The 15,000-nt window shown below is 26.2% G+C and overlaps 1 protein-coding gene across 2 annotated transcripts in view; it reads right to left on the bottom strand.

Annotated features, from left to right (window-relative positions):
* The window catches only part of LOC100200765 (UDP-glucose:glycoprotein glucosyltransferase 1), a 118,439-nt gene that overhangs the window by 90,609 nt on the left and 12,830 nt on the right, over positions 1-15,000 (bottom strand). For both annotated transcript variants that reach the window (XM_065787950.1, XM_065787951.1), the window contains exons 8-19: positions 14,506-14,606; positions 14,310-14,409; positions 14,057-14,117; positions 11,608-11,696; positions 11,458-11,521; positions 11,078-11,164; positions 8,492-8,551; positions 7,620-7,679; positions 7,459-7,544; positions 7,224-7,359; positions 3,545-3,673; positions 2,858-2,941 (exon numbers count right to left, since the gene is read on the bottom strand). In XM_065787950.1, coding sequence (XP_065644022.1) covers positions 2,858-2,941; positions 3,545-3,673; positions 7,224-7,359; positions 7,459-7,544; positions 7,620-7,679; positions 8,492-8,551; positions 11,078-11,164; positions 11,458-11,521; positions 11,608-11,696; positions 14,057-14,117; positions 14,310-14,409; positions 14,506-14,606 — 1,057 coding nt within the window. The remainder of the gene's footprint in view (positions 1-2,857; positions 2,942-3,544; positions 3,674-7,223; positions 7,360-7,458; positions 7,545-7,619; positions 7,680-8,491; positions 8,552-11,077; positions 11,165-11,457; positions 11,522-11,607; positions 11,697-14,056; positions 14,118-14,309; positions 14,410-14,505; positions 14,607-15,000) is intronic.

The raw sequence follows: 15,000 nt of genomic DNA, 5'->3' as shown, positions 1-15,000 counted from the left end.
ATTTAAATCCAAAAGTAATTGTGAAACATTCCTTGAATTTTTCAAGGTACAAGCTTCCATTGCTTTATGAAAGCGTTATGGATACTGTGAAAAACCTAATTGAAAAAGAAGTTTTCAGTTGTCAACAGGTGGCTATCACCACTAATGACTGGACCTCTAGGTCACAGGATCCATACATGACTCTTACTCTTCACTATATCAATAGTCAGTTTGAACTGAAGAAATATGTTCTCAACTTTGACAATTTTGTGGGAAGACACACAGGCACCATATTAGCAAAGTAATTTTTTTTATGTCAATATAATTTGTGCTCGTAAAAAAAAAAAATTTTTTAAAGTAAAACTTATCCTTCCGCTAGAATAGCATTTCTTCTAGGATTTTGATATTTATTGAAAGAGTTATTAATTTATTGTAAAACCCAAGGGCTGCTTAAGTTATCTTATAAATCATTAATTTATCTTCATTCTTGTTTAAGGCTCTGGAAGAAATGATCCAAAAGTATCAGGTGTTGGACGCCGTGCCCAAGAAAGTCATTGTCCACGATGCAGTGGCAAACATGAAACATGCTGTGTCAATCATGAACAAAATAAAATATGAATCACTGTTGTGTGCAGACCACCTACTAAACACTAGCCTACTTCATGATACCAATGAAGTGCAAGAAGTCAAAGACTGCATAGATATTTCTAACTTTCTAGCAAAGTTTACAGGTCCACATTAGCTTGTCAACTTATTGAAAAAGAGTGTATGTTGCTTTGTGTAAACTATGTTAAAGTCATTGCTCCGGTAAAAACCAGGTGGAATTCTAACTGTTTTATGCTGGAGTCAATCCTTAAACTTAAAGATGTGTTGATTTCTCTTAGAGAAAAAGATGCACTAAATAACAACCCACTACAGAACATTATTCCAAGTGACAACCAATTTTCACTGATGACTTCACTGATGCCAGTATTAAATAAAATGAAGATTATGTCAGATTGCATGTCCAAGGACACTGAACCAGTGCTTCATCATATGCTAACTATGCTTTATAAAACTGATGATTTTCTTCATAACCACATTGATATGGAAAACAGAGAAATAATTATTGCTTTTTGTAAAAAACTAAGTGAGCATTTACACATAGCCACGCGATTCAATGAACACGGTAGATACAACCAATACTATGCCTTGGGAAACCTTCTTTATCTGCACTTTAGAGGCTATAAGTTTTATTTCTTGGTAAAAAAACCATTATTTAATATTCGTTATTTGTTAAAAGACTAAATTTAACAGTTATTGTTTATGATTTCAGGATATATGCTTATACATTACGATATCTTTGAAGAGTTCACCAGGAAAGTCATCAACGATCATCCATTGTTGGAAGCTATTTTGATCATTGAAAAAAATAATCATAAAGTTACACAAGTTAAAGTGCCAGCTGGTGTGGATGAGTACGACGATTTACAAAATATAGAGATTGAACAGGGTGATAATAACCACACCATTAGTCAAAATGTACCGGAAATTGAAAGGGAGTTTGAATCTTGAAGAAAAGCATAAAGTCGATGTGCTGAAATGGTGGAAAAAACATGCCTCTGCTTTTCCATTGTTAGCACAGTTGGCAAGAAATGTGCTTTGCATTCCAGCTGCATCAAGCTGTAGTGAGAGAGTGTTCAGCGCCAGCGGTGGAATTATAAATGATAAAAGACAGTCGTTCCACTCAGACAGCAAAGCAATTGACTTTGATTAAAGTCAACTATGATCTTGTCTAACCTTACATGACCTTAAAAATTATAAACGATGCTGAAGATTATCCTATTATGATCTTGTCTATCCTCACATGACCTTGAAAATTATAAACGATGCTTGTTTTTTCAAAAGCAATAAAAGTTATCATTCAAAACAAAAAACGTTTCATCAACGCCATTATTCTCTTCTTCTTTACCTTCAACACCAACATCTTCAGGAATCAAAAGAAAAACAATGGAAACTCCAGAACAATTATCCGAAAGTGACACTTAACAAATATTGATATAAAAATGTTTTACTTTTTATTGTGAAAATTTAAATTTATTGTGAAATATAATAGTCTAAATAAACCTAATTTCTCGTAAAAATCAAAAATGTGTGCGTAAATTGATGCAATATAAAAGTAAATTACTTTATTATTTTATGCTAGCCCTATATGTCATAAAAATATTAGTATTTTTTGTAAAACTCAGAAATTTCCTGTTTGTTTGTTTCGTTTTTAATCGTTTCATTTTAGAAAAAGTTTAACCTTATTTTGTTTCGTACCGGTTTTTTCAAAACAAGAGCTTATTGTCAATTTGTCCCATATTTATCACAAAACAAGAAAATTGTATTTCTTTTTGTACCGTATTTTGCAAAAAAAGATAAAAATTGTTTCATTTCATAACGGTTTTATCAAAACAATATTTTTCATCGTTTCGTTTGGTCTTGTACCGTTTTCAGACGCAGACCCTTAGATACAATGCACCTTCTTATATTGCAAAATACCTGACAGAAGATTAAAATAATATCAAATTTATAAGATTTTGTAAAAGGATTGCATTGCAAAAATGCTGTTATAAAAATTTTGCACTGTAAAAATATTGGATAGAAAAAATACTACATTATAAAAATATTGCATTGTAAAAACATTTTATTGTATAAGTATTGCATTGCAAAAATATATAAAAACATTATTGCAAATTTATTAAAGAATTCATTTGATTAAGTTATTTTCTTATTTTTATTAATCTGAACTCTAAGATACATCTCACACTCAACTAACTATTGCTTCACAATTAACAAAGCATATAATAAAAAATATTACAACAATATTTGTTCAACACATAGAATAAATTATAACCTCTTCCTTCGAAAGTGCCTCTCCATTTAAAAGGATTGCTGGTAGTGTTTTAAGACCAATTTTTTTGAAGAACTTATTAGAACTCTTAAAAATAATAATTTAAAATTAGTTTTATTCTAATATAAATGAAAACCTCAGTGGAAAAATTGGCGTTGTCACATTTAAAAAGTTTTGAAAAAAAGTCTTTATATAAAGCAAAGAAAACTGAAGATAAGAAAAATATATATATTTTTTGATTATTTATTTAAAGTTTAATTAAAAATAAAATTTTTATAATTTTCTTTAAAATTTTTAATTTTGTGTCGCTTTATATAAAGACTTTTATCAATGATCAATAAATACTTTATCAAAACTTTTTACATGTGACAATGCTGGTTTTTTCACTGAGGTCTTCAAATTATAAACAATATTAAGAATATTTGTGATTAAAAATTTGATATGTTCCTTTAAAAAATTTTGATTTATTCCTTTAAAAAAACTTTATTTTAAGTTTATTTAATTAAAAACGACTCAAAAAGATATATAAAAAGCTGTTCTTTAAAAAAGATGAATTTCTATTAAAATGACTCCGAAAGATATATTAAATTTATTTATCTAACTTAATTATGTTAACTTGTTTTTTAAAATGAGAATAAGAAAATTTAAATATTCAAATACTAATAAAAATAAAAAATCCTTCTGTAATACCTTCCTTAAATCATCATAATCGGACTTTGGATCTAAAGCATCTGAAGCTTCACTTTTTCCATACCAAGACTGCAATAAGCTGATAACAGCTGAAGGTTTTGGGGGTTCATTACCACTATTCCGATACAACTAGAAAAGAAAAAAACAATTCTTTAAAAAAAAACCAACTAAGATAAAAATTTTTAGAAACATTGCTTGACATTAATATGAAATGTTTAAAGTTACGTTGAACACCAAATAATCTGCTCTTACATATACAGTAAAATTACTACAAACTGAAAATTTATACAACATATTTTTAGAAACCCATGATTTAAACTATATATCTAATCAAACATGTACAGCTTATAATGAATGGAATATTAGATGCTACAGTGTTTCCAATATAAATAAATACATATATATATATATATATATATATATATATATATATATATATATATATATATATATATATATACATATTATTTTTAAACATCAAGAAATACAGTTTCTCTCAATACTAATAAATTACTTATTTAAGAAATTTTCGCTGGGTTATGGATACCAGCATCATCAGCTTGTAAAATATTACAATAATTTTTAATCGTTATAGTTTATATAAAATTGTTACTATTGACGTCAGCGGTTGAATGGCTTCTTTTGATTTTTTAATTTTAAAAATGGCGTCATAGTTTTGACATATTGGCTTTGACATATTGACATATATCAATCACTAACATTCAAATTAAACCGCATTCAAATCACGATCCGAATATTTTAACAGCTATATTTTAAGGTTTTCTCCACAGAGCTTACTCCATCTGTAGTAAACATTTGCAAAATGAAATAAATTTTTTAATTGACATGTTTAAAATGGGTACGATATTGAGGAATATTACACACCAATTTCATCAAAAAAGACAAAATAAAAACAAAATTCCATCAGAATGCAACAATCTTCCTGTAGTGTCTTTACCTTGGGTACCAGGCCTTTCACTAAAACTTCGAAAAATATTCCGAAAAGCAGGGTACAGAGCAGTATTTAAATCAAACCCAAATTTAAGATCTTTATTAACATCAAAAAACAAAACAAAACTACCAAGTAACAGCCAACCTGGAACCTAAATAATAAAATGCAACTGCTCCAAAGTTTACATAAGTGAAACAAAAATGCAGGTAAGTACGCGGATGCATCAACATCAGAAGAGCATTAATGAAAACAAACCTAATCAATCTGCATTAGCATTTCATAAAACCTTTTACAAAGAAAATATTATTTGGGAAAAAACAAGAACATTAAAGGTAGAAAATAAAAAGTTTAAAAAAAATTAGAGAGGCACTAGAAATACAAAACAACATGTGCTCTGCGCGAAACGGCGGAATTAATCTTGATGAAGGCCAATATGTCAAAACTATGTTTTGGACGCCATTTTAAAAATTTAAAAATCAAAAGAAGCCATTCAACCGCTGACGTCAATAGTAACAATTTTATATAAACTATAACGATTAAAAATTATTGTAATATTTTACAAGCTGATGACGCTGGTATCCATAACCCAGAGAAAATTTTTTATATAATAATATTATTAGTATTGAGAGAAACTATATTTCTTGATGTTTAAAAATAATATATAATATACTCTTATACAAGATGTCATCTTTCAAATATATATACATATATACATATATATATATATATATATATATATATATATATATATATATATATATATATATACAGGGCTTGTGATAAAGAAAATCGTCAAGCGTGTTATATCGCGCTCGTAAAATTAGAATAAGTTTTCATCAAGCGTGATTATGTGCGCTCGAGATAACGTCAGCGAGCGCGATCATGAAAATTGCTGAAGGCGATGCTCATAAAAAGCTTTTTTTTTTTTATATCTTTTTTTATTTGTTACATAATTCTTTCGTCAAAAAATGTTCGAATTAGTATCACACTCATGAAACTACTTCAACGAAGTAGATTTTTATACTTCCAAACTTCTTGTATATTGTAAGATCGCGATTTTATTTTTAACTATTTATGTTATAAATAAATAATATCAAACAAAAACACAACTTCTAATTGATTTAGTATTGAAGTATAATTTAGTGACTTAGTTTTGCTTCGTTGTTTTGATATATGTATTTAAAAATGTTACGCTGTAAACTTAATTAACGGTTAATGGTTTTTATATTTCTTGATATTTTTTATTCAAATTAATTATTTAATTTTTTTCTAAAATTTCTTTTTTAAATTACGTTTTTTTATCTTAAAAAAATAACACAAGAATAATTTGAAATAATAATAAATAAGATTAATAACTTTCTATTTAATAAATATTGACATCATTACTTTGTTTCCTATTCAAATGTCCTTGATTGCGAACATTCTAAACAACAGAATCGTTTTAAATTTGAGTTAAAATAAATAATAGTTAATAAAAAACTTATACTATGAACAAAAACTAATTTTAAAAATTACTCTATTATTAATATTTATTTTTATTATAAACGTTGTGTGGAATATTACAAACAATAAATCACGTAAATCTTACTTGATATTTTCACAAGAATAAAATTACTCTGCAGTTTCAATTTTCTTATAACGGTTTTCTAATTTTCTATTCTTATTTTATTTGGGCATTTTTGTATTCACATTGTGTTTGCACGTGCAAATTCCATTATTAAAATAAGTGACTATTAACGATTTCAAACTGCTCATTCATTACGTTAGTGCAAAAGAGAACGACATAGTGCTTTTTATATTTTATATCAGTGCTTTGATAATAGAATATCTTTAATAAAAAATCTTTGTTAAATATTTTATGAAAATAAAAAATAATCCCGAACTATTGGACGAGCGTTATTTTATACGCTTGTTATAAGCTGAACAAGCGTTGTTTATCGCGCCTAGAACGTTTGAAAATACCGTTTATGGGCGCGTTTTACAAGCGGAACGCGATCGCGCTCGCTTCATTACAAGCCCTGTATATATATATATATATATATATATATATATATATATATATATATATATATATATATATATGCCACTTTCAAAATAGTACTATTTTAAATATATATATATATATACACACACATACATACATATATACATACATACATATATACATACATGCATATATACATACATACATACATACATACATACATACATACATACATACATACATACATACATACATACATACATACATACAAAGAGCCTGAGTACTGGTATACAAAATACAAAACTATTGAGTAAATAATTTCTGAAATTGCGATTTTGTATTTGAAAATCAGTGTATGTTTATGCTGGCGTGAATGAAGATGCCTTACAAAATAGCTCATCAGAGGTTGAAAACAAAATTACCCGATAATTTCTTCCCCACCACCAAAACACATGTAAGAAATATAATGACTAAAACTTTTTTTTTAATCAATAAATTTTAAATTAGACCTTTTTTTCATCAAATAATGTTTTGGCATTTTAAATTAGTGACCATATAAAAATTACAATTCCCTGAACTGGAGAGGGGTTATTTTGATTGCAAAACTTTGGCTCGAACAAAATTCAAAGAACAATAAATTTTATATTACATATATAACTTTAGTCTTGCTTTAGACTTTTCTTGGTGGAAGCAAATTGTCTAATGATTAACAAATTTGACTGTTAACAAAATATTTTGCTTACTGTGCTTAGCCATTTAAACGCATCTTTAATGTTTTTATCTGACTTAATGAAGGAAAATGCTCTGAGTAAACCTGCACTTGCATCATCTTCAGCTTTATCACTTAAACCAGCTTTGGTCACAAAAATTACACCAAACCTGAAAATCAAATAACAGTATTAAAAAAAAATACTGCTAAGTATTGTACGATCTTTAGTCAATAAAAAAAAAAAATTTTAAAACGTCATGTAACTTTACCTTGCTGGCATTGATTGACTTATTAACTTATTGAACTCTTCTAATAATTTAATTCCTTCATGAGTCAAGGGATCAACAAATGCAACCTTTAAATAAACTCAAAATTGTGATGCAATAAATATTTACTAGTATATTAATAACAAATAATTTAATTAACTTACAGCATGGAATATATTCTTAGCAACATATCTCAACATTCCAGGAAAGGTTGGTCGTAGCATCTTTAAGTAGGATTTAAAATTTTTTACATAAAACAATATTAAACTTAAATATAAGTTATTAAAATGTCTATTTATTTTTGGATTGGAAAAATAGATTGTATATAAATAGTATGCAATTAATGCCTGCAGAGAAATATAACATATCGACAGTATAATCCGAAAAAAATATATATCTCCACTTTTTTGTAAAATTAACTTTAGAGCAGTAACATAATTTCTTATTTCTTAAAACATTGTGCAATATGATAACTCCTAAATATTCTTAAAACTGATAAAAAACACTTAACAAAAACAAGATAACTTCTTGCCATATGGGCATATGAAATACTTTTATGTTGCTCCTGCATAGTTTTACTGGAGTTATCTTGTTTGCGGATTAAGCCTTTGATAACAAATTAATAAAAGTAGTTTTTTATCAAACATACAAAATTTAGATTAAATAATTAAAAAGTTTGCGGAACATAATTGTTTTATTCCTTATTTTTTTGCAATCAAATTGAAACTTCTATTTACTGTGTAAAGGTGCACAAATTTGAGCAATTTTAAAACAAAATTTCAATATTTTGAATCTAAATATAAAATTTTTTTTACAAGTTTATTTGTAAGCTTGTATGAAATTTTTTAAATATTTATTTGTATGAAGAAAAAAGTGAAAAACTAAAGTTGTATTTTTTGAGCACTTAAAGTGTAAACTTTTATTTAAATAATCTTTTGTGCTTGAAATTTTTTATTACAAAACATTTATTTTTATTCTATTATTTTATTTAACATTATTTATAAAATTATATGAATTTTTAAATATTAGTATTAACCTCTTGGAGATGTGAAGGCCAATAGTGGTACTGAGAGTCTTTCTCTAGATCATTCATCCACTTAAATAAAAATTAAAATATGTTCATACAGAGTTAAAAATTACTTAAATGCACAAACCAAAACAAAAATACACATGCAAACACACAAATATGTGCACACAAATAAATAGAAAAAATAATAATAGAATAAATAAATAATAAAAAACAGCCATTAATTTGTATAATCCTAATTTACGAATTTAAAACCCTTTTTTTTTAAATGATTTATACAAATAGCATTTTCAAAACCAAAGAAAAAGTATTAATATCAGTATTAATATCAATATTAACATCAATTTTATTAACATCATATATTATTTTATTAATATCAGTATAAATATCAATTTTATTAACACTTAGTATTAATAAAATTAAATTGATTTTCTTAATAATGGTATACTTGACTTTAAAAATTTAAATTAGTTACTATTTATTTTAATAATAAATAAAATAATAAAGTTCTGTTACTGTTACCCAAACATTTAGTTATTATAGTATTTGTATTTTTTATTATTTGATCATTATAAAGAGGTTATTGTAATTATTATAAAGTTTATTATTAATTGTAGTTATAACAACTGGTGACAAAGATAAAAATGATGCATTTAGCTAATATATTTCGTTTTTGATTTAAAAAATTTAGCAATTAAATTGAAAGATTTAAAAATTATTTACTTGCTAATGACATAAAGGACCCAGAATTTTAAAAAGCAGTTTTCTATCAACCATTGGAGGACCTGCTTACAAACTTATTCATAGTTAATGTGAAAATGACACCAAAAGTAAAAGTTTTACTCAAATAATAAAGTTAATGAAAGATCTTTTAAAACCAACCCCGAAACCTCATTGCATAATGATTTCAATTTTATATAATGATAGAGAATCAATGAATAGATCACTGAGTTAAGCAGATTATAAGAGCACTGTGAACATAAAATTGAATGATTACATCTTGTGTGTGGACTAAATAATGAAAATGTGCAGCAAAAACCAATTTTGATTAATGTAAAAATCCATGGTAGGTAGGTTGGTATGGAGGTTGACACAGAGGCATTTTCATTGAAAAGTAGAACAGGGGATGTTTCCTTAAAGAGTGAAAATGGAATGAGGAAAGGTTAAGGAGGTCTGACATGGTGTTAAAGACTTATGCAAGAGATTTTGTCAGACCAGAAGAAATATGGCTTGATGAAGTGGAACAAGTACAATGTTACAGTTTGCCTACAACTGAAGTTAATGGAAATGTACCTAGATTAATGAGAAGAAATTGGATCCAGAGACTAAACCTAGAATGGATGGAATATATATAATACAATAAATCAAACAGCACCTCTGGATACCTATTTAAACACCACTGATCAGTAAACCACTGTTGCAGTGGGACAGTGATACACCAAGCTTGACTTGTTTTAAGCTTATCAGCAACTTGGATGAAACTTCACAGAAATCTAGAACAATAAATGCGCACCAATGGCATTGCGTTTATTGTTGTATTTGCGATTATTATTTCATGCGCATTTATTGCGTAACTAAATTTCATCAACTATAATATCCAAGCAGACCATGGGAAAGGTTGCATATTGATCATGCAATCTCAGTACATTGAATAGGAAAATATTTCTAGTAGTAGTGGACATTTATTCAAAATCAATAGAAGTAGAAGTTATTAGTAGTACTGAAGTAAAAGCAACAAATAAAATACTCAGAAGATTGCTTGCAACCTATGGCACACCCCAAGTATTTGTCAGTGACAATGGATCTGGGTTTCCAGTGAGGCATATTAGCAGTTTTTGTACTTAAATAGGATAAAACAAATCTATTTGACATCTTATAATCAAACATTGAATGGACCACTGACGATTGAAGTAGAACAAATAGTGCAAAAATTCAAGAACTTGTTAAAAACCTTTTAAGAAATTGATGTTAAGACACAATTGTATCAGCTTTTGTATTCCTTAAGTATTGTCTAACATTACATTCTACAACTGGAGTTTTACTGGCTTAACCTTTATTAGGCAGAAAATTAAGAAATCCATTGTCAACGTTTAACTTAGTTTATTTTCATGCCAACATTGTTGGCATGGAAATGAACAAAATTAAATGTCAGATTTTATGTTGGAAAATGGATTTCAGCAATTACTATATCAGCAATTAGAAATCCTGATTTTATAGGTGGAGGATTGTTGTAACTGCGTAAATCCTTTTCTAGTAAAAAGTATGATGTTACGTTTAAAACAGTTTATGTATGATGAACAAAAAAAGACTTGGTGTTGTTATTGTAACCGATTGATTTAGTTGTGATTATTACTATCTGATTGTTAATATTGTAGTTATTATAAAATATTTTTGCTAGCTGTTAATTATGGTTATAACAGTAAACTATACTACTTGTACCTAACTGCTACTACTTTTGACTAATTAGCTAACTGTGCAATACATCTTAACAAAACCTGATACTCAAATGATACAGATTTTACTATGTCAATATTTATTATCAGTTTTACAACAAGTGTATATGACACAAGCTTGTATATAATATCAATTGATTACCTGGACTGCATCTGATCTTGTGTCAAGAATAAGATTTTCATGCTCTGGTACCAAACTTAATGCTAGCAGTTGGCTTGTTTTAGAAAGCTATAAAAAAAAAAACTTTAATATCGTTGCCTTACAAAACTGAACCTGTAAAAAAATGTACAGATGACTATGAAACAGGAAAATATAAATGTACAGGTGACTATGAAATAAACTAGTCAATAAAAAAATAGTACTGGCAAGTATGAAATCAAAAATGGTTATAAAGGGTAATCAAAATTATCTCGCTTCCAATTAGAATACAACAAATATGCTGTAAAAATTCAAATAAAAAACAAACAAAACCAGAATAAATAAATTAAAAAATGCAAAAGTTACTTTGGGATGAGACTTACATCAAGACTTAGTTGATTTAACACAGACAATCCTATAGCTTCAGATTCCAATAACTCATTAATACTAATTATAATAAAATGTAATATTACAAAAACTAATGTTAAAAATAAATTAAAAATAGTTTAAAAAAAATTAAAAAAATAAATTACTTGAAAATGTCAAGATCATCAACACTCTGTTTTATACCATTAATATAAAGGGCAGCATCACCTGGTAATATTTGACTTCTCTCAAACTCCTAAAAACATGTTTTAATATAATTGTGCTCTTTTTCCTTCTGCTTTATTCTTTTAAAACATTAAAACAACTTTTGTTTAATGAATACTAAATTATTCTTTCAAAAATTGTGTTCTTATGTAAAATTATATTGGTATATTATATTGGTAATATATTTTAAAAAAATGACAAAAAAAAATTTTTTAAGGATATTTCTGAATATATATGTTTATATTTGTTAGACTATAATTTTTCTTATATTTATTTCACAGTCAGATGTATAAATAGAAAATTAAGATAACAAATAAAATTAAATCAAATAAAAACTTTTTTTTTGATAAAATAAGGTTATTTTAGATAATGTATATCCTTCATTGTCATTTAATGCATCAATGGAAGAGGTCATGAAAGGTTTAAATTCCCACTGCTTATAATATAGTTTGAGTAACATTAAACAACTAACACTAACCTAGTAACAAAAGTATAAAAATTCCATTATCTAAAGAGTTTGGGATGGAGAAAATGATAAGTTGTTTATTTGATCTTATATAAAATATTTTTGATTAAAAACTTTTGAGGAAAAAGCTTGTATTAATTAAACAGTAAAATTTGTATATTGTTAAAAAAAAAAAAAAAAAAAGATACAACTGATATATTTAATTTTTGATACTTGAAACCTGAGTATTTGTAATTGAAGTAAAACATTAATGTTTTACTTTATTTAAAAAATGAAGTTTTACTTAATTTAAAGCTTATAACAACAACAACAAAAACTAAACTAAGAAATACTAAAACTGTTAATTAAGCTAACAGTGTTACTCAGTTATTGGTTCAAATGAATTATAAAAGTCAGGTTACTAACTGGTAATTTTTTATGAATATACCACCAGACAACTGAAACAATACACCGTGACAATGTAACAATACACAGTAACAATACACAGTGATGGCAAAAAAATAAAAATGCATAATAATTTTATTTAGTAACAGCAATTTTAATTTTAAGCATATTATATTAGATCTGTTTAAAATAGAAAATTTATGCAATTTACATAATTTCTGTAGTTCAAAGTAACTTTGCAGGTATGCCTTAAGCCATTTTTTTAAAAAACCAGATATCTATTAAACCCAGATAAATTTTAACTACTTTACGTGAGTTCATCAGATTTTTAGAACAACCTCTATTTTTGCAGCATTGAGGCAATAAAAATTTCCTAATATTTGGGTTTTATTTGATGATACCATACTTTCATTAGAAGTAGAGCCATAGTATATATTTTATATCAAATATTTTTTATTTTTAAAAAAATTTTATTTTAGTAGGTGCACACATCTCCAGCATTTTTATAATGATGAATTAAATAAATAAATTTATTAATATAGGGTTAATAAATAAAATAAGTTAAAAAAAACAAGACGCAAAATGAGTAATATTAAAAACAATAGCCTAAAACCTGTTTTTTGCAGAATGAAAAAAGGGTTAAAACTTAAAAAGCCTAAAATACACGTCTGCTTTACTTAGGGATAGAAAATTAACTTTTCTATTGATGGCAAATAAGCACAACAATGAGGTAGTAATAATTTTTTTTTTTTTTTAACTATTATTTATTAAAAAATAACAGTCTTTTTTTTAAATTGTGATAAATTAGAAAAACAAACATTACCTAGGAATACTTTTTTTAATTAGTATGAACTCAAGTATACATTGAACCACATCCACTCTACCCCATCCCCACCCCCATATGCCTTTGTGCATTATTTGCAGAATACCCCCTCCCTCTACCATTTCCAGAAGGAATTGGTAGATTTTCCAGCCAGTGAGTTTCCTTTTTGACTTATTAATTGGCATTATTATTGCCATTTATTATTTTCATTTTTTCTTAGTTTCCAAGAACTTTCCTTCAGTATATTCACCATTCTTCCTTCATGAAATTGAAATTAAACTAAAATGCTTTGATCAAAATTGCAGAGGTTTTTCAAATAGTCTTCAGATCCCTTTTGCTTTTTATTAAATTTATTTTCAAAATTTAATACTCAAGACAGTTTGCTATGCCAAATTTAGAAACTTGACTTAAATCACTTAAAGCATATTTATAGTTACCACAAGCCACAGAAATCACAAACTGCTAAAACTGAAAACTAGGGTACATACACAATCACTAGTGAAAACTAGTGTGACCACTACATTGAATTTGCATAAAAGTTAAAAAACATATGGTACAACATATGGCGCAACATCTTGTGAACGTTTATTGTTTATTTTTTAAATCTTCATCAAATAGTAATTTAAAAACAAACAAAATTTAACAAAAAACAAAATCAGGACACAAATCAGCTTTTAAACAAATATATGCTTGTTTTATATAATTTTATTATCACTACCTGTTGATTTTCTTTAATTTCATTTCTAAGATTTTCATTCACAGCTGTTTTAACCAGTGATCTGAAAACAATTTTTAAAAATACTTAAGATTAAATAACAAGATTAAAAAATATGTTTATGAAACCATTTTGTTATTTTTCAGATATTCCAGTCATTTTTTAATGGTTTAAACAAAACACAGATTTTTTAAAGTTTTGTTTATTATTTAAAAAAAGTTTTAATTATAAATAAAATCAAAACAAAGTTGAAAACCTTGCAATCATAGGTACATTTTGACTTATATCTTTAAGAAGTTTAAGTTGATCTTGTGAAGAAGCACTCATCACTCGCTGAGCAGCTTGAAAACTCAAATCTTTAAAAATATGAAACATGAAATTCAGTTATCTTTTGTTTATAACACTTTTTCAAAAACAAAACATAAAGTACAATTAAGGTAATGCTAAAATACCCTGTAACTCCCATTGGTGGAGAGGTGTTAACTCTTTGTTTTTATCCTTAAGATGTTGTTTAAATTTCAGTAATTGATCTTGCAAGTCAGGATGAATTTCTCTAAATTAATAAAAAAAGGAGTTACTAAAAGTGTACCACTAAACTAAAATTACAAATAATTGAGCAACCATTAAGATTGAAATTACTTTTAAAAGGCTAATATGCATACACTATAAATGTAAGAAGTTTTTGTGATGTGTTATCTTAAAACTGTTTAATAATAACAAAAAAAAAATTAAAATTAAAATTTAAAGCTAAAGCGACTACTTAAAATTCAAAAAAAAAAAACTGAAGGCTATTAAATTATGTAGCTAATTATATATATATAAATACATAAATACATATATATATATATATATATATATATATATATATATATATATATATATATATATGTAATATATATATATATGTATTTATGTATTTATATATATAAAATTAGCTTTATATGTAT

This window comes from Hydra vulgaris, chromosome 01 (genome assembly GCF_038396675.1).
Source record: "Hydra vulgaris chromosome 01, alternate assembly HydraT2T_AEP".
Taxonomy (NCBI): Eukaryota; Metazoa; Cnidaria; class Hydrozoa; order Anthoathecata; family Hydridae; genus Hydra; species Hydra vulgaris.
This window is presented reverse-complemented; position numbering and strand designations above follow the sequence as displayed.